The 17,971-nt window shown below is 60.0% G+C and overlaps 7 protein-coding genes across 7 annotated transcripts; 5 read left to right on the top strand and 2 right to left on the bottom strand.

Annotated features, from left to right (window-relative positions):
- Window positions 1-99: 99 nt before the first annotated feature.
- Window positions 100-734, bottom strand: HRG_04660 (uncharacterized protein; the record flags this gene model as incomplete). The annotated part of the gene is made up of 2 exons (XM_044863131.1): window positions 100-417; window positions 483-734. The coding sequence occupies 2 exons, from the start codon at window positions 732-734 to the stop codon at window positions 100-102; spliced, it is 570 nt and encodes a 189-aa protein (XP_044721745.1).
- Window positions 735-2,980: 2,246 nt separating this feature from the next.
- On the top strand, window positions 2,981-4,639 carry HRG_04659 (mmgE/PrpD family domain-containing protein; the record flags this gene model as incomplete). The annotated part of the gene is made up of 3 exons (XM_044863130.1): window positions 2,981-3,061; window positions 3,189-3,966; window positions 4,026-4,639. The coding sequence occupies 3 exons, from the start codon at window positions 2,981-2,983 to the stop codon at window positions 4,637-4,639; spliced, it is 1,473 nt and encodes a 490-aa protein (XP_044721744.1).
- A 760-nt stretch (window positions 4,640-5,399) lies between these two features.
- HRG_04658 (SH3 domain-containing protein) lies at window positions 5,400-6,283 on the top strand (the record flags this gene model as incomplete). The annotated part of the gene is made up of 2 exons (XM_044863129.1): window positions 5,400-5,462; window positions 5,537-6,283. 2 exons carry the CDS (start codon window positions 5,400-5,402, stop codon window positions 6,281-6,283), a joined length of 810 nt encoding a protein of 269 aa, XP_044721743.1.
- A 561-nt stretch (window positions 6,284-6,844) lies between these two features.
- On the top strand, window positions 6,845-7,826 carry HRG_04657 (u3-containing 90S pre-ribosomal complex subunit domain-containing protein; the record flags this gene model as incomplete). The annotated part of the gene is made up of 5 exons (XM_044863128.1): window positions 6,845-7,073; window positions 7,129-7,306; window positions 7,362-7,407; window positions 7,473-7,578; window positions 7,645-7,826. 5 exons carry the CDS (start codon window positions 6,845-6,847, stop codon window positions 7,824-7,826), a joined length of 741 nt encoding a protein of 246 aa, XP_044721742.1.
- Window positions 7,827-8,342: 516 nt separating this feature from the next.
- On the top strand, window positions 8,343-10,605 carry HRG_04656 (uncharacterized protein; the record flags this gene model as incomplete). Its single annotated transcript, XM_044863127.1, has 5 exons — window positions 8,343-8,418; window positions 8,476-8,567; window positions 8,668-8,998; window positions 9,055-9,259; window positions 9,405-10,605. The coding sequence occupies 5 exons, from the start codon at window positions 8,343-8,345 to the stop codon at window positions 10,603-10,605; spliced, it is 1,905 nt and encodes a 634-aa protein (XP_044721741.1).
- Window positions 10,606-11,172: 567 nt separating this feature from the next.
- HRG_04655 (RNA recognition motif domain-containing protein) lies at window positions 11,173-12,409 on the top strand (the record flags this gene model as incomplete). The annotated part of the gene is made up of 2 exons (XM_044863126.1): window positions 11,173-12,086; window positions 12,157-12,409. 2 exons carry the CDS (start codon window positions 11,173-11,175, stop codon window positions 12,407-12,409), a joined length of 1,167 nt encoding a protein of 388 aa, XP_044721740.1.
- Window positions 12,410-13,307: 898 nt separating this feature from the next.
- HRG_04654 (ras family domain-containing protein) lies at window positions 13,308-14,226 on the bottom strand (the record flags this gene model as incomplete). Its single annotated transcript, XM_044863125.1, has 6 exons — window positions 13,308-13,371; window positions 13,452-13,684; window positions 13,751-13,931; window positions 13,995-14,053; window positions 14,116-14,148; window positions 14,197-14,226. 6 exons carry the CDS (start codon window positions 14,224-14,226, stop codon window positions 13,308-13,310), a joined length of 600 nt encoding a protein of 199 aa, XP_044721739.1.
- Window positions 14,227-17,971: the final 3,745 nt, after the last annotated feature.

The raw sequence follows: 17,971 nt of genomic DNA, 5'->3' as shown, positions 1-17,971 counted from the left end.
GCCGGTCAAAACAGGAAACACCAATGCACATTTCGCCGCTGTCCTTGGCTGGTCTCAACATTGGGCGCCAGCAGCGCATCTACTGGTCGTCGCGATGGATTATGCAAGGAAAGCGGCGGCGGCGGCGGCAGCAGCTCCGAGGGCACCAAATGAAGTCGTCAGGTGCCCAGCCGCGCCGGTCACGCCGGGGCTCGGGGTAGGGGCCGTGCCCTCGCTGGGCTTGACCAGGGTGCCGCCAAATGCGGCATCGGGGCTGATGTTGCCGCCAGCCGACTTGGCCGCGCTCCGGAACTTGTCGACAGTCTTGTCCGAACTGGGGTTCACGGCGCCGACCATGCCATCCTTGCAGTGGTTGCCGACGGAGCAGTAGAAGAAGATGGGGTCGGTCGTGGTTACGTTGACCCGGAAGACGCTCGGCTGATTTGGACGAGTTAGCACCAACCGATCGGGTCCCTGCATCCACCGTGTCAGGTCCGACTCACCTCATCACCCTTAGCCTGGACGGTGCCCGAGTAGAAGCCGCCGGAGCCGACGGGGGAGCAGGCCTTGTCGTAGTTACCAGCGACGACGCTGTGCTTGGATTTGGAGAAGTGGAACTCGACCATGTCTCCCCGGTCGGCTTTGACGTTGTCTGGCGAGAAGGTCTTGCCGTTGATGTCCACACGGATTGTCTTGGCTGCGGCGTTGGCCGCCAGCAGCGACAGGACGGCAAGCTTGAGGGTGGTATACTGCATGGCGGGTAGGCACTTGGGGGGGTCGATGGGTATCTCGAGGTGGCGTGTGTGGATCAGACGATTGACGGCTTTGGGTATCCGGTAAGTCGAGGAGAAGGATTGAGCAAGTTCTGGTTGGACAGTGGCACTGATGGTGAGCGAGTTTCTGGAGAAGGGGCCTTGGCTGGGGCCTATATATACATGCACGTAGCCCTTCCGGCCTGACTGCGACGGGGCCGCGCCGACTCTGTTCAAGGCTTCGCCCCCCGAGAGGCCACGGAACGTTGGTTGCACAATGGCCCGCCATTTCAGGCGTGCGCCGACGACCAGCGCCCGTCTCACACCTTGTTTTCGCTGCGCTGACGCTCTCTCGCCCCTCGCGCCGTCGCCCTCCGGCACCCCAGGCGCGAGAGGCGGCGGGCCGAAAGCAAGTGCCGGCTTCCCAACAGGCGCGTGCAGTCGCTGTTGGGCGTCGACGGTCCGAGGCGAGGCTCGCTCTCTGTATACCAGGGCCCCATGGACCAAGTTACACGCGGCAGTGGACGTTTCTCCCACGTCTCGACGGGACTCGAGAACCCCCTGCGTTGAGCTACACGGCAAGGTTGACAGGCGCTGATCCGCCAGTAGGCTCGCGCATCCCTCCGGCACTGACCGGAAAGGTTCGGGGGCCGGACGCGTTTCCACGGAGATGACTGCCATGTACGCGCCGATGAATGCTCAGATGCTCCAACGACGGAATTTGAACAGGACAAAGGGATCCGGTTGCGGGACCATGGAGTCGCTGCGCATCTAACCCAGAGCTTTGTGAGACGCGTTGGTCTAGGCCCGGTGCCAGTCCTACGAGGAGGGTTTTGCGTCCTGATTGGGCGGCCTGACGGTTAGCCACGATTCCAGGGACCGGTAGCCAACGACGGGCGGCATACTTGACACGGACGAACATTGATTCGCGGCAAAGCCTCGAGAACGTGGCCGCAACGTCTTGCTCTCGTGGCACTAACAACGAACGTTCCACCGGGCGGCAGTGCTGGCTGCTTGTGCGCCGTACTGTGGTCGCAAGCACATGGCGCCCAACAAAGCGTCTCGCGCCCCGAAACCCATGCATCTTGGCCGAGCTCTGGCCTCGACTGGCAACGACTGGCCACGACTGGCCGGCGCAAGGGAGCGATTGGCTCAAAGTGCGAGTGCGCTTGGCCTGACCGCGCTCGAGACGCTGGCCGCGACGTGGATCGTGATTGACGGCAATCTCTGGCTGGACACGGGGGCATCATGATTGATTGATAGTGGCTGGCTTACATGGACGACGCCGGAGTGGTGCGTCACACTGTCGGGACCTTGGACGAGAGCCGAGCCTTTTCTGACGAGGTTGGGAATGCCGTCATGGCCGGTTGCGGAGCGGTTGGTGGTATCGTCTCTTGGACCCAACCTGGGCACGACCAATGGGGCCGAGGGTGGTATCTCATTCGAGTCATTCTTGAGCCTCGCTGCAACGTGCCGGCTGCCGGATCTCCAAAGTTGAGAAGCGGTTGGAGTTGCACTGGTTGTAACCTCGAACAATGACCTATCAATCCGCTCAGTTGGGATCAGTAGACACACTGGGCCGCTAGCGACGCCCAAAGCTTTCTTGAAATTCGTTGCCCCGGCGTGTTTGATCCGCATGTACTCGTGAATAGAGCCGCGGACGCATATGACGATGAAGCTATTCGCAGCTTTTTCAAGTCGCGGCGACAAACGGTGACGGCCAAGATTCCGGTAATACCTGATAACTACCGCTCGTCCGTTACATGGAGTACCTAGTACATGGAGTACCAGAGCACGTACTTACATAATGGCTCCCTTGGCCGAGGAAAAGCGCGCAGACGGCATGCATCGGTTGAGAAAAAAGCACCTACAGTACGGAGTAGTCGAAGCCCGTAGCTTACGGCATCAAAGGGTCCCTTGAGCCGAGACAAGCTTCCTCTCGTTCAAGCTTCCCTCTGCCCCTTTGATCCCATTGCCCACCCTTGCTCCAGAAAGCAGAGGCCGCGGACCCTTCAATTGGAGCGCTCAGAGCACACGCACACGCACACGCCATGTCTGCCGTCAACCGAAGCTTGCGGACGGCGTCGAGGCAGCTGCGCCAGACAGCAACGCCGTCTCGCCTCGCCGCGGCCCGCTCGGTCTCCCTCGGCGCCACTCGCTCCGTTGCGGCTATAAGAAATCCACGGCCTTCTTGTGCCAGCACTTTTTGCACCTCTGCTGCACGACACTCGGGTGCGCCGCCGTCCGCCATGGCTTCGCGAGAATACGACCCCGAGATCAAGGACATTGCCGACTATGTCGCCAACAAGCCCATCGACTCTGAGCTCGCGGTACGTTTTTCCCCTCCCCTGGTGCTTGATCGTGGGTGTTGGGCGGAGCTACCCCGCCTTGTCCGCAATCTTCAAAAGCATCATCCCCCAACAACAAGCGCTGACTGAGCCACCCATCACCGCATAGTTCGACACGGCGCGATGGATCCTCCTCGACACGCTCGGCTGCGGCCTCGAGGGCCTGAGGTTCAAGGAGTGCGCCAAGCTCCTCGGCCCTGTCGTCCCCGGCACCGTCGTCCCCAACGGCACAAGGGTGCCCGGCACCCCCTTCGTGCTGGACCCGGTCAACGGCGCCTTCAACATCGGCGCCATGATCCGCTGGCTCGACTTCAACGACTGCTGGCTCGCCGCTGAGTGGGGCCATCCCTCGGACAACCTCGGCGCCATCCTCGCCGTCGCCGACTGGGTCAACCGCACCAACAAGGCCGGCGGCAACCTGGCCGGCGGCAAGCTCTTCACCGTCAAGGACGTCCTCGAGGCCATGATCAAGGCGCACGAGATCCAGGGCTGCCTGGCCCTGCTCAACTCGTTCAACAGGGTCGGCCTCGACCACGTCGTCCTTGTAAAAGTCGCCAGCACCGCTGTCGTCTCCAAGATGCTCGGCCTCGGCGAGAGGCAAATCGCAGACGCCGTCACCCAGGCCTGGGTCGACGGACAGAGCCTGCGCACCTACCGCCACACCCCAAACACAATGTCCCGCAAGTCGTGGGCCGCCGGCGATGCCTGCCAGCGCGCCGTCAACCTGACCCTCAAGGTCATGAAGGGCGAGCAGGGCGTCCCCACCGTCTTATCCGCGCCCGTCTGGGGCTTCTACGACGTCCTCTTCAAGGGCAACAAGTTTGAGTTTCAGCGTCCCTACGGCAGCTACGTCATGGAGAATGTCCTCTTCAAGGTCTCCTACCCTGGTAAGCCCACCAAAGAATCGCGTCCAGCTGCGTGTCAATGACTAACCTGCGCGCAACAGCCGAGTTCCACTCGCAGACGGCCGTCGAGGCCTCGGAAAAGATTCACCACCAGCTCAAGGCCATGGGCAAGTCGGCCGCGGACATCAAGGCCGTCACCTGCCGCACCCACGAGGCCTGCGTCCGCATCATCGACAAGCAGTTCAAGCCCATGGACAACTTTGCCGATCGCGACCACTGCATCCAGTACATGTGCTCCGTCATGCTCGTCTTCGGCCGCCTCGAGGCCACCGACTACACCGACGGCGGCGAGGCTGCCACCTCTGAGCTCGTCGAGTCCCTGCGCAAGAAGATCAAGTGCGTCGAAGACCCGCAGTACACCAAGGACTACCACGACCCCAAGCTCCGGACCATCTCCAACGCCCTGACCGTCGAGCTCAACGACGGCACCGTCCTGGACGAGGTGGCCGTTGAGGCGCCCCTAGGCCACCGTCTGCGCCGCGACGAGGCCAAGCCCGTCATCCTGGCCAAGTACAAGCGTCACCTGGGCCCGCACCTGGCCGAGAGTAGGGTCAAGGAGCTCGTCGAGCTCAGCCAGAACAGCAAGAAGCTCGACTCCATGTCCGTGGACGAGTACGTCGACTTGTACACGGTCAAGCAGAGCAAGTTTCTGTAAGCTGTCTCGGGAAGAGAGGGGCCAAGTCTGGATGCCCGTGTTTCTAGTGCACAGACGGCCGTGGATTTTGGAACTGTACCCGCGGATTGACGTTGGCTGTTTGGGTTTAATCGCATGGCCGGCCGCCCAATGAGCAGTTCGCCTTTGATTGCACAAGATGCGACGGTGAATGTTGTCAACCCAACGTCTCCCTCGTATCGATCGTTGCTGCATTTCCCCACCCACTTACAGAGTAGACTTGGAAGCTGGATCGGCAGTCTGCCGGGCCTCGGATGTAAAGGTGGGCATCGACCACATAGGGCCAGAGGGTGTTAACTATTTTACGGATCATCATGGCCTCGTAGATGGTTGGTATTGGGAACTGCGGATTTGCCCTTTGTTTCCGGGATTGGCACTTTCTCGGAATAAAGTACTGAAACCTGTGCCATGATGCAGCACGTCTATCTGTTGGGTTCACCTCCAGAGGCTCGGCCTACCCTATATTCGTCGGAGTTGCGAAAGGGCCGTCGTGGGGCGAGTGGGGGCGAGTGCGCACAGCCCCAACTCAACTCCGTGACCCCGTACCGATGGCGTGCCGCATCGGCGAGGCACCCATTCCTCTAACCGCCCGCCCACTCTACGACGACGCCCTTGCTTCACACGTTCGCTTTCTTTGTGTCTTCTTCCCCTCGGCTTTTCCGACGCTCGAAGAGACGAGAAGGCTCTCTACCGCATCGAGTGACGCCTACTGTCGACTTACGAGGCCGCACTTCCCGCCAAGATGGTGTCCGCCGACCGCCAGATCATCATGGAGACGAACCGATCGCTCCGCAACATCAAGACGGTAGGACCCGAAACAACACCCGGCCTCGTCTCGTGATGTGCGAGTGAGGATGCTGACAGTCGGTGCCGTGCTAGGAGCTGGAAAATCTCCTCGAAAAGGGTGTCATCGACGAAGCCGTCTTCGACAACATCCACGCCGCCCTGCCCCAAGAATCCCCTCTCTCAGGCCCCCTCCGCACCGCGACGGGCGCCAGCAACGCCGCGAGCAGCCCGGCGCAGAACGCGGCAACAGCCACGGCCGAGCAGCAGCAGCAGCCGCCGACGCAGGCATTCCAGAACCTGGCCGTGCACGCCGACAGCGCCAAGTCGGCCTCGCCCGCGCCGCCGTGCTACGAGGACACGCCGCCGCCAAACGTGCCGCAGCGCAACAACGCCAAGCCCGTCCTGGTGCACGCGCGCGCGCTGTACCCGTACGTGGCCTCGGACGGGCGCGATCTGTCATTTGAAAAGGACGACCGGATTGCCGTGCACGAGCGCCTCAACCAGGACTGGTGGCTGGGGCAGAACCAGCGCACCGGCCAGGAAGGCATCTTCCCGCGCACCTACGTCCTCGAGGAGGCCGATCAAAAGGGCGTGCCGCCCCCCGCTCCCTACGCGCAGCCTCAATACGGATATCCGCCGCCGCAGCAGCAGAATCCGTACAACGCGAGCGTGCCGCCCATGGCCGTTGCTGACGGGGGCCAGCCGGCGCAGGGTGGCGGCGGCGGCGGCGACAGCAAGGTTGGCGGGATGGGCAAGAAGTTTGGCAAGAAGCTGGGCAATGCGGCCATTTTCGGCGCGGGCGCCACGATTGGAGGCAACATTGTGAACAGCATTTTCTGAGATGGACTTGGTGACACAAAGAGGAAGATGCTTGATGGTTTACCGCAAGAGGGCTGGCGTTTAGGCTTCTGGGGCATGTTAATATTTTCTGGTACTCGTGAGTGGGCATCACGGCGAGCAATTCCACGTTTTGGGATATGCCCATGATGACAGAATGCAACAATCAGTGCCTATCGGAAAGGCGGTTAATAACTTATGTTCAGGACTGTCTGTTGGCGGTCATCGTCAGCAAGGGTCCTGGAGGGGGAATCAGTAGAGACGTCGCCGCGCCCTCCGTTGGCCCGCTAACTACAAAGTTAGTAGCGTACTGAGGCCCCACCAACCGGCGACCCTAGAAAAATACCAAGACCTTGCAAGGCTGCGACGGCTTGCGGACGAATTTTCAGATCACCAAGACGACCTGTTGTTCCTCGGATGAAGAAGAAGTGATAACAAAAGGCGAAGAAGAGAACAAACTATACAGTGAGGTGGTACCGGATTCCAGTAAAAGCGCCCTCGGCAACGACTGCCTGATACCTCCAGCCACCAATCGCATCGTGAAATTTCGTCGATTCCTCAGACATGTCGAACCCCAAGAAACGGGGGGCCGAGTCTGCGCCTCCGCCCAAGAAGAACAAGAAGAGAAAGACAAAGAGCAGCCGAGACGACGAAGCTCTCGACACCGACCTCGGAATCAACACCCTTGTGGCCCGCATGGACAACCAGCTGCTGGCCGATCACTTGGCGCAAAAGACGACTCGTTTCGGGGGCGATCTGAGCTCCGTCGAGCTGTCCGACCTGACCGTGCCAGGTGAGACGCCTCATTGCCATTTCCTTGACCGCGAGCTCACCCGTCGTCCCCTCAGCGAGCTGTATACGGGACACGTCATCCTGGCAGGGGAACAGGACCCTCGAGCACCTCCCCTCCTTCTTGGAGGCCTTTGCGCAAGATGCCGAAAGCCTGAAGAAGGCGCCTAAAAAGAATGGCTCGCCTCACACGCTCATCGTCGCTGGGGCTGGGCTGAGGGCAGCCGACATCGTCAGGTAAGCACGGCACGGCTGTCTCGGGCGAGCAGTCGCGCTGACCAGGCACACAAAGGGCGGTTCGCAAGTTCTCCAGCAAGGACAACGCAGTCGCCAAGTTGGTAAGTCAAGCCCGCTGCGGCTGGACCCCATCGCTTGCTGACCTCGCCTTCTCCCGCGCATCTAGTTTGCCAAGCACATCAAGGTCGACGAGCAAGTCGCCTTCCTCACGAGCAGGAAGACGGGCATCGGCGTCGGCACGCCGGCGCGCCTGATGGAGCTGATGGACAATGGTGAGCAAGGCTTGCCCCCACGAGACGCCCGCAAGCGGCATGCTGACCGTGCACGTTGTCTGCCAGGCGCGCTCTCCCTGGACAAGCTGCAGCGTCTTGTCGTGGATGCCTCGCACATCGACCAGAAGAAGCGAGGCGTCTTGGATATGAAGGACACCATGATGCCTCTTGCCCGCTTCTTGACGAGGGAGGAGCTCAAGAGCAGATACGGCGACGAGAAGAAGCCGCTGGCCCTGCTGTTTTACTAGGCAATCGTGCTCTCCAAATGCTTGCCGTTTTGGCATTCGAATTGCACGGAGCATCTCTGCGGCTGCACTCGAGAGGCCGCTGGCCCTGCATCCCCATCTCCTTCCGCTTCCTATCAATACTTGGCTCACTGCATGTGCTGTACCTCGTCCTCCAGCCGAGACACCCAAGCGAGCCCTGCCTCTTTGCCGTGACATGGCCAAAGGGAAGGCGTCTGTTTTGCTGCCCTCGTCGCTTGCTGCCTTTGGCCTCGGTGGCAGGCTCGGCAGTGCAGTCAGGAGCCTCCTGCCTCGTCCTCGCCACGCTTGACCTACTTCAACTCCCGTCATCCTCCTCTTCCCCTCCTCTTCTTCTCTCCTCTTCATCATCATCCAGAAATTCCCTCAAGCTCTCGCTGCACGACTTCCCCTCTCCCTCGTTTTTGGATCCGCCCTCCATTCATTCGCTCATTTTGGTGACTATCGTTAATTACGACCAGCCATTTCCACAGCTATTCTCCATCAACGCGTGACGACATGATGCTCCTTTCTCTCGGCAGTCTGCTCCTCTTGGGGCTGGCCGGTGGGCAAGCCGACGCAGCCGCTGCCACGCCCTGTGAGTGTCCTCTTTCCCCATCTGAGGACTCTGGATGGCCGGCTAACACTCTGCCAGCATGCGTGGTTGACTGCACCAATACCTTGGCGAAGCATTTCTCTCCGGCCGAGAGGATGCAAACCCTCTGTGACGGCGCGACCAGTCAGCGGGTAGGTTGCAACGGGTGGCCCCTTGGAAGCATATGCCCTCACTTCCACTCTACCTGCCTTTGCCCCTGATGGACGCTTGATCTGACGCGCGTCTCGACAGGCTCTCTTTCAGTGCTTGGTCAACGGGTGCCACGCGCACACGTACGGCCCTGCCCTCGGGCACGTCGTCTCTGCCTGTTCGGACCTGGGCGTCGACATCAGCCCGCTGCATCCCGTCGAGGTTCTCTACGCCACTCATGCCAAGCGACAAGTCGTTCCCACACAGCCGGGCCCAGTGTTGCCAGGCCCCTCTACGCTGTACAGCACTCAGACTCTCGCGTTCAACCATCGCCTTTCAATGGGCCTCGAATGCAGGGCTGGTGCTGATGGCCTTCTCACCCTGTCTGTCGATGTCCCGGACCCTGGCGCAACGCCGCCCCCGGGCCCTGACAGTGGAAACCTGGGAACGGCAGAAGCTCATGGCACTGGCAGTAGTGCTGACTCCAAGGATCCGGCAACGCAACCACTCGGCTCTCCTCTTGGAGGTTCAGTCGGCAGGAACGGTACTACTGCATGCACCTCGTCGGGTGCACCAACGTCTCTGGTCATCTCAAAAACTTTGGCTCCCGCACAGAGCACGGCCTGTCCTTGCCATGGCCAAGACTCTTCCTCCTCTCCCAGCCCGCAACTCATGTCTGCATCTCTGCTCCAAGGTCCCGCTGAGCAGCAGACTACATCCATGCTCTCACCCTCCTCTTCTCTTGTCACCACTCGGCTGCCCGGTCCCACGACCGGCACGCAAAGTGAAAACTGCGACAAGACAAGTACGCTGACCAACACCACCGCGTCTACTCCTAGCCGAGCTCATCTGTCGTTGTCCCTCGCCGCTGCAACCCAAAGCTCGAGGCCCGGAGAATCAAGCGACTGTTTCGGATCTGTGGCCGGGTCCGAGAATGCTCCTCCCCGAACGTTGAATGAGCCGAGCTTGACGCCCTTGTCTACGTTTGGCACGAGGACAGCTGGCCCGGCTTCCACTGGATCCCTTGCAGCAGAAGGCCTTTGCTCCAACTCGTCCTCGATTCACACGACATCTGCCGCCACTGCGAGTGCCAGCTGGAGCCTGTCAGTGGCAGGCTTTTCATCGCACGCGGATGATCTCACTGGATTCAGTTCTGCTACACGCGCTGGCCCGGTTGCTCCCGGTCGCGAGACGACCAGCTGCTCTTCAGACGGCAGCACCAGCACATCGCCTGTTCAGGATTCTGGCTCAAGCGCAGCCCTTGCTCAAGTGTCGGCATCTCTTCGTCAAGCGTCTGCATCCCTTCGTCAAGCGCCTGCCAATGTGACCACAGCAGTTTCCTCACGGGCCTCGCTGCCGACGATCTCGGTCACCCTCACAACAGTGGCAGGCTCCACATCATTGTCGGCGCCAGTTAATCCCACGACTGCACCACCGACGTACAGCGCACCTGAGCTGCCGGAACCCCCGGCCTACTTCTCTCCACTGGCGGCGTACTCTTACAACAGCCCCCTTGCGGAGTATGGAACCCCCGGCGTCAGTACACTCAGCTCTTCGTTTGTCACGCAGAGCCCCTCCACGCCGACGGTGGGCTTCGGATCCGCGGGCATCATGGGCGCTCATGATACCATGACGACTAGTGACGCTGTGTCAACACTCTCGGGCTCGTACCCTATTTCGTATGGTCAGGGGCCTCAGCTCAGCTCTTCTCCATTGCACACCTCGCTTCCCGTCCACACGGCGGACAATGGTCACCTTCTTTCGGACAAGGCCGCAAAGTTCCAAGACTTGACTCGCCGTGACGAAGAAAAACGCGCAAATGACTGGTTAGATGCGGACAAGCCAAGACCGACCACTGCAGCCAAGTCTTCAGGATTCGACGCAACGCCGACTGTTGCCAAGCCTGACCACGTTGCGAGCGGGATGAACATGACAACACCGCTCACTACCTCTGGCGGCAGGGCTCTGGCTCCCACACTGGCTCTCGTCTGGGCCGCGGTGGCACTGGCATTGGTGGCCGTGGGGACGACTGGAAGGTGAAGGCGGCGAGGAACAGGTGGGCAGACGTTGAGGCAAGTAGGAATACAGTGGCATGGCGGAGAGTGGTTTCTTTTGTCACGGGAATATGTATTCGTAATTTCGATTATGGGGGGATTTGATGGACTCGAGAGTACGGCCATTGTTACCATGAGGGTTAATTGCAGTGTAGACAATTAGAGGAATGGAGGGTATTGGGCGTTCAAGGAAGGCATTGGTAGAACAATAAAGCCTGTTCTCGACTGATTCAAGGCTCTTGGTCTTGCTGCGGGAGCCGTTTACACGTTGATGGGCGCCGAGATGGAGAAGCGGCCGGGGGTCCGGAGGGTACGGCGTGTTCCATCCGGAGAGGTACGGAGTAACTTGCATTGGAGGCTCAATCGGCAAAGTGGGGGGACCCTGCATGGGGTGGTGGGAGCCCCGCTGAATTTCCCGTCAGAGCTTTGCTCCAGTTAAAACGGAGGGAAAAAATAAAAAAGTCGGCGGCCGAGCCGACTTGTTTTCGACTTGCTTTCGACTTGCTATCCGCTCGCAACACAATTCAAAGCCGCCGACAATCGCCCAGACGAAATGAAGAGCAAGCGCGCCCGAGAAGCCGCCGTGTCGGCCGAGGAGGACAGGCATGCGGTCAGCGCGGCAGCAGAGGAGCCGCCGGCCAAGAAGCGCAAGAGCGACGGCGACGTGAAGGCGGCCAAGAAGGCCAAGAAGGACAAGAAGGACAAGAAGGAGAGCCGCAAGGAGAGAAAGGACAAGAGGAAGGACATCCAGGACCTGCCCGAGGAAGACGAGGCCGACGCCATGGCGGTCGACGAAGCTGCTGCTGCGCCTGCGGCCGAGGTGGATGATGACAAGGAGAAGAAGAAGAAGGCGAAGAAGGCGAAGCATGTCGTGGAAGCGAATGGGGATGGCAAGCAAGACGGGGAGGCGGAGGTGAAGAAGAATACGAAGAAGGACAAGAAGGACAAGAAGGAAAAGGTGAATGGCGAGACCAAGGCGGAGCAGCAAGACGAGGCCACCAAGGACGACGCCGACGGCGACAAGAAAAAGGAGAAGAAGGAGAAGAAGAAGGAGAAAAAGGACAAGAAAGACAAAAAGGACAAGAAAGACGGCAAGGGCAAGGCCGGCCAAGCAGACACCGCCCCCGACGCCGCCAACACCACCACCACCACCTCCGAAGAGGCAGCAGCCGCAGCAGAGAAAGCCGACCGGCACATCGTCTTCGTCGGCAACCTGCCGTACACGGCAACGGCGGAGTCCATCACGGCGCACTTTGCGTCGCTCAACCCGGCGTCGGTGCGGTGCCTGACCAAGCGCGACGGCGACGACAAGGGCAAGGGCAAGGGCAAGGAGGGCGGTGCGTGCCGCGGCATCGCGTTTGTCGAGTTTGCCGACGTGTGGGCGCAGCGCACGTGCCTGGATCGCTTCCACCACTCGCTCTTTGACGATGGCAAGTCGCCGGCGCGCAAGATCAACGTCGAGCTGACGTGAGTGTTTCCTCCCTTTTCCCTCTCTCTATTCTCACCCGTCCATCCGTCGTGCGTGTTTTTGCTGCAGAGAGCTGACGCGCGAGTCTTGGGGGAACACCAGTGCCGGCGGCGGCGGCAAGACCAAGCACCGCACCGACAAGATCCGCGCCAAGAACGAGAAGCTCGATGACAACCGCGCCAAGCGCATCGAGCGCGAGAAGGCGGCGAAGGACGAGGGCGGCGGCAAGAAGCAGCAGCAGCAGCACGAGGACCAGCCGCAGGGCATGGGCGATATCATCCACCCCAGCCGCCTGGCTAGGAACCCGGGTCTGGGCCATTGATCCCGTCGATACCCTCTGTTGTCGAGAGGGAGGGAGAGAGAGAGAGAGAGCCGCGGCTCGCGACTGGACATGTCTACCTTTTCCGCCGGAGCTGCACGTCTCTTGACACAAGGCCCGCGCGCCTTTACATGCCTTGCTGAACTTGACCGACAAAGATGACCATCCCCGACGGTATCACTTTTGACCCTACCTTTTCGCTTGGGATCCCGACCAGGCACGGCGTCTGGCTTGCACCGAAGCCGCCGACTGCGGGAGCGAGGCACAACGGGCGCAATAATTTGTTGGTACACTTTGTGCCAAGTGCTTCGTTAACTGGCGCCTTTCATGTGTGAGTGTGCTATTTACAGATCATCAAAATAGAAAAAAAAACAGCCTGCTAGGATATCCTTTGGGCAAGGAGCCAAGAGAGAGGGAGGGAAGGGGTGAGGGGGAAATGTAACATGCAAAAATCAAGTGCCAGACTCCTCATCATGTAGCAACTCGTCTTCCAACGTCCAGCAAGTGCCTCCAGAAACCGGCAACAAGCTCATGACACAAAACAACCACAGCTCCAAATTACCAGAGGCTAGAATCTAGGCGCCTCGTCCTCACAAACCCCTCGGCAGAAATCACATCATGGGCCCTCGTGGCGGCGCGGTGGCGGAGAGAGTCGAGACCCAATGGAGTGTCCAGCTGCAGATGCCGAAGCCAGATGTATTCCACCTGTCGCCGCATCCGCGAGAAACGTCGTTCGAAATGGTCGGGAGCCGGACCTCTCTGCACGCTGGCAAGGGTCGGCAAAGACGCCCCGAGCCAGCGAGGCACCAGTCGCAGCACCCCGCGTCCAGGAAGTTGGCGTGAAGAGGTCGTCGAGGAAAGCATGCCGAATCGAGGAGGACCCTCTCTGTTGACCAAGGGCTTACAGAATCGAGCACTTGGACTTCTTGGTCTTGGACGGTTGGGGACGGGGGCTCAGGACCGCGCTGTGGCCATATGGTCAATGACGAGGGCTCACGGCAGCATGTACGGCATGCACGGCTTGTAGATAATAGCGAGGACTCACCGGATGGCCTCGTCAAAGACGCTCTTGAGGTTGCGCTGAGTGAGGGCGGAGCACTCGAGATACTTGTATGCTCGAATTTCGCGGGCGCACACCAGGGCCTGCTCATAGGAGACGGGTTCCATGCGCTTCTGCCGCAGAGAGTCGAGCGTCGCAGCATCCTCTCGGAGATCGAGCTTGGTGCCAACCAGGATGATGGGGATGTTGGGGGCGTGGTGGTCGATCTCGGGGTACCACTGCGAAGAAGATGAATGGGTCAGCTGGCGGGCATTTTGGCAGCTGACAGCAGCGGCAACGCGTACCTTGGCCTTGACGTTGTCAAACGAGGGCGGGCTGACGATGGAGAAGCAGATGAGGAAGACGTCGGTTTGGGGGTATGACAGCGGCCGCAGGCGATCGTAGTCCTCCTGTCCGGCAGTATCCCAAAGGCCCAAGCTGATGGGCTTGCCATCGACCATTACGCTCGCCGAGTAGTTGTCGAAGCTTTAATTTCGCACGGGTCAGCTCGAAGCGGTGTCGTGGACATGGCCGAAAGGGAGGACAAACACTGTGGGGATGTATTCGCCGGGAAAGGCATTGGTCGTGTAGGAAATGAGCAGGCATGTCTGTGGAAGAGTCGGTCAGCCTCGGGGGCTCAGCGGCTCGGGCGGCTTTGGGGAAAAGCAACCTTGCCAACGGCACCGTCGCCGGTCACGACACACTATGCAAATGGTCAGCTTGGTTGCACGCAGGCGGAGGGGCGACGAACCTTTAACGATTGAACACCAGGCTGAGCCATGTCTGCGGTAGGGCTCCGAAGCAGGGCGATGGGTCGGGGCAGCGGGCGAGGATGGAGGCGTGCGAGACTGGCAAGGGTCGCCCAAGGTGGCCGGCAGCGGGAAGACTAGAACGAGGAGGGGGTTGGGGAAGCGGCCGAGGCAGAGGAAGAGGAGAGAACAGGGCAAGATATGAGTTGAGCGTGGGAGCAGGTGATGGGATTCTGGAAGACGAAGATGGACCAGCCAGCGACGACGACGATGACGAGGGGCCAGGAGGTGCAGAGGGAGGCGGTGGTCCAAGGTGGTGTTGCGTGGAGTGGGTTTCAAGGCCGCATTAAAGGTCGGAAACAGGTGCTAAAGAGCCGCAGGAGGTGCTGGCCTGGTCGGGGCTGGCCGGTCCGCTGAACAGGCGCTGAGGGTACCGGGGACGTGGCGTGGAGACCCGTCTACTTTGGGAAGCGCGGCGGATGATAAGGGCGTTGGCGGCTGCGCGGCGGGTGGGTAATCTACGGCGGGCTGGGCCAGGTGTCCGAGCCCGAGTGGCCTTGTGCCGCTACTTGTTTCCGGCGGCACTTTGATGCGCCGGGAGAGCTGAGCGGACCAGACGCTAGCTGGCGGATGGGGCGTCGCCCGGTGACCTTTTTTTTTTTTACCCGCCGGTGCTAGACATGGTGATAATGGAAGGCGATTTATCTGTGCGCTTAGTGATATCTACGGCCGCCCTTCTTTGACGACACACATGGGCAACCCGATGGACGAGGAAGAGAAAAGAAACATGACAAGGCCGCCGGTGGAGCGAGTCAGCAAAAGCCGAAACAAAGCAGCTTTGGGAACGAGCGGGACAAGGGGAAAAAGCCTGGGCCAGAGGTCCCAAACAAGGGGCAGAGCGAGGAAGACAAAAAAAGGGAGGGTTGGGTGGGTAGGTTTAGCATGGAGTCCATGTTTCCGGCGTGCTGGTGCGGAGGTGGTCGGATTAAAACCACTTCTCCCCCCTTTTGTCCCTAGTGAGTCGAGACAAGAAGAGACGGCAAGGAGCGAGACAAAAGCGACGCCCCCGGAATGAGAGAATTGGGTTATGACAAAGACAATGGGCGAGACGCAGCACGACAAAAAGTTGAAACAAGTCGATGGCACGGGCCCTCTTTTGCATTCCGGCCGCCGAATGCCACGAGTTGGCGCCGTAGGGGTCCATGGTGTTCGCTCCTCTTCGTCGACTGCCAGCCGGCATCATCGCCGCGCCTCGCGCAGTACGAAGCAGCAGTTCTGGGCCACCAGTCTGAGAGCCGTGGCGCACAGTCAAGAACGCGAACCTAGAACATGGACTCGCTACCGTGCCGCGTTTCAAGCACCCGGGTCGGGCAGATCAGCACATTCCATAAAACCGGCTGGCTTTGCCTGTGCCGTGTCCTCGACCGCCGCGTCGCCGAACAAGTCGTCCATGGCGGAAGCAAGTCGCGCGCGCCTCTTGCTGGTGGTGGTAGAAGCGCCAGACGGTGGCTCGCGAGATTTTGCGGCCATGGTCCTGGCTGGGGTTGGGTCGATCTTGGTTCAAGCCAGTCGGGAACAAAGGGATGGAGAGATTGAGTAGCTTAAGAGGCGAGCGCTCGTGTAGGCTTTGGATGGCGTATTTGCGCCTTCGCATTTCTGTTCGCTGCTCACAGAATCGTCGCCTGCCTTGTCCGTCTCTTGTTGCGCGTCGATTCGGGCTGTCTTCACGGGGGGCCGAAGAAGAGACGACGAGGGCGCCTCGGGCTTCCGTTTCGCATCCACGGCGAGCCATGCGCGGGCTTATAAGCAAGGCGCAGAGTCGCCGCGAGAACGGGCCGTCCACAGCCGCCAGTTTCGCCACGACAGACGTGGTTCGATTGGGCCCTTGGAGCTGTGATGCTGCAAAAGAGCCAAGCTTGACGGACGGTTGCCCCTTCCTACTTCCTACTGACTTTCGGCCAATCAGGTAGCCGTCGCATCTATCCCTCTTCAGTCCGCTTTTGCCTTCTGTCAACTCTGACGAAGCAGCATCCTCAGCTCGTCTGCTCGGACCGGGCGCTCCGACACCCCAACCGTCGATTTGACGCCTCTCTCATCACGGTTGACCACCTCGGCGCCCCGCTAGTCTGTTCCGCGTCGATTGAACCAGCCAACTCGGCGACCGGTGGCGATGATGCGACTCCATCGGCCCGGAAATGGCCATCTGCTGCTGGTCATGTCCAAATCCCGTCGAGCCTACAGAGAGCCCTTGGCCTGCAAAGTCCCCTGCAAGAGGGCCTGCAAGAGAGCCTGCAAGAGAGCCTGCAAGAGGGCCTGCAAGAGGGCCTGCCAGAGGGGCGTGGCGTGCGTGGCGGCCACTGACTTTGACGCACTTTCTTCCTCTCTGGGCTTCTGAAACGAACCAGACGACTGCCACGTGGCGAACGCGCCGCCTCACCACATATGCAAGTGATCTACTTTTCCCTACCGACGGGCCTCAAGCACCATTCGGCGCCGAGAGAATAGAACACATGCCACCTACCGTTAGCCGTCGAGCTATCAACGCCGTCCAACAGCACCAATCTCATGATCCTGACAGAAGGGGAATACAGGGCCGTTCGAGCGGGCCGCACGCAAAACTCATCCACGCCCTTACCTCGCCTCCTCGCAGCGGCCAAGCACTCGTCCTCCTCGGCCCGCACCAAGCGCCCTCAGCGGCCGAATCACGGCGCCAATCCGAAGCCTAAGCGGTGGCCTCTGTGCGCCTAACCCTCTCCTCCGCTGCTGTCAGCCCACTCGACCTCGGCCGCCCTGCGCCGTCAAATGTCTGCTGTTGCAACGAGCTGCCTCTGCCTGAACATGGGGTCCAGGGCTTGGATCATGTAACGTACGGCCTGTGTCGTTCCAGTGCCCCGACTGTTGTGATATCATCCCGAATCACACGTCCTTGCTCGACCAGCGCTTATCCACGGAAATCGAGCGCCAAAGAACGCACGCCATGCTCATCACGTAACGTAGTATGTCGACTGGAGCGGGACAATGGCCTGCGAGAGGGGCCTCATGACCAAGAGCCAGGTCAGTGAGCTTGCTCCGACCCGGTCAATCATGGTGACGGCACCCTGGAGAAGCTGCCGACACACCATCGTGAACAGCTTCAGCGTTCGGAGCTTTCAGAGAAGCCCAACGGCCTTGTCTCAACGGGAACCAGCATGGATAGTTTGGTCCTCCCCCGGCGCCTGTGCTCTGCGAGAATGAACGCTTACTGAGTATGTGCTGCAAAGTCGTGTCGAATGATGCTACCTGGTCGTTTTAGAATGCATCCTGCCGATGGCGATTCGCCTCGCTCTCGGTAACTCATCAGATACTTCGGGTCCTGGTTTTCTGAACGTAGTCCTCGTCCTGTAGGAAATAGCTCGCAAGGCACTTCGGAAACAACCGCTGTTGTCTCGCATATCCATACCTTGACCGTCAGGGGTCGGGTAGCGCCACAATATACGCTCGAATTTTCGACATTCGTAGTCCATGTACTTCGTCTAGAAAGGAGAAAGGGCTTTGGTGTTACAAGCACAGAACCAAAACGACAGATTATTCTTGGTACAAAGTATAAGCACTGATGAGAAACCTTCAACCTCGGCGGCGCCGATATCATATAAGAACGCAAATCCGGTAGGCGAACTATTTATGGATACGAGGTCCGCTCTTCCTCAGTAAAGCTTGCAAGGGGTAGATGGCCAAAGTACACCCATAGCGAGCAGACAACGACCCCCTTGACCTTGCCATATTCCCTAGAAGGCGCAT

Source organism: Hirsutella rhossiliensis (assembly GCF_020360975.1).
Source record: "Hirsutella rhossiliensis strain HR02 chromosome Unknown scaffold00004, whole genome shotgun sequence".
Taxonomy (NCBI): domain Eukaryota; kingdom Fungi; phylum Ascomycota; class Sordariomycetes; order Hypocreales; family Ophiocordycipitaceae; genus Hirsutella; species Hirsutella rhossiliensis.
The sequence above is the reverse complement of the archived record's forward strand: the minus strand, read 5'-3'. Positions and strand labels throughout refer to the sequence as shown.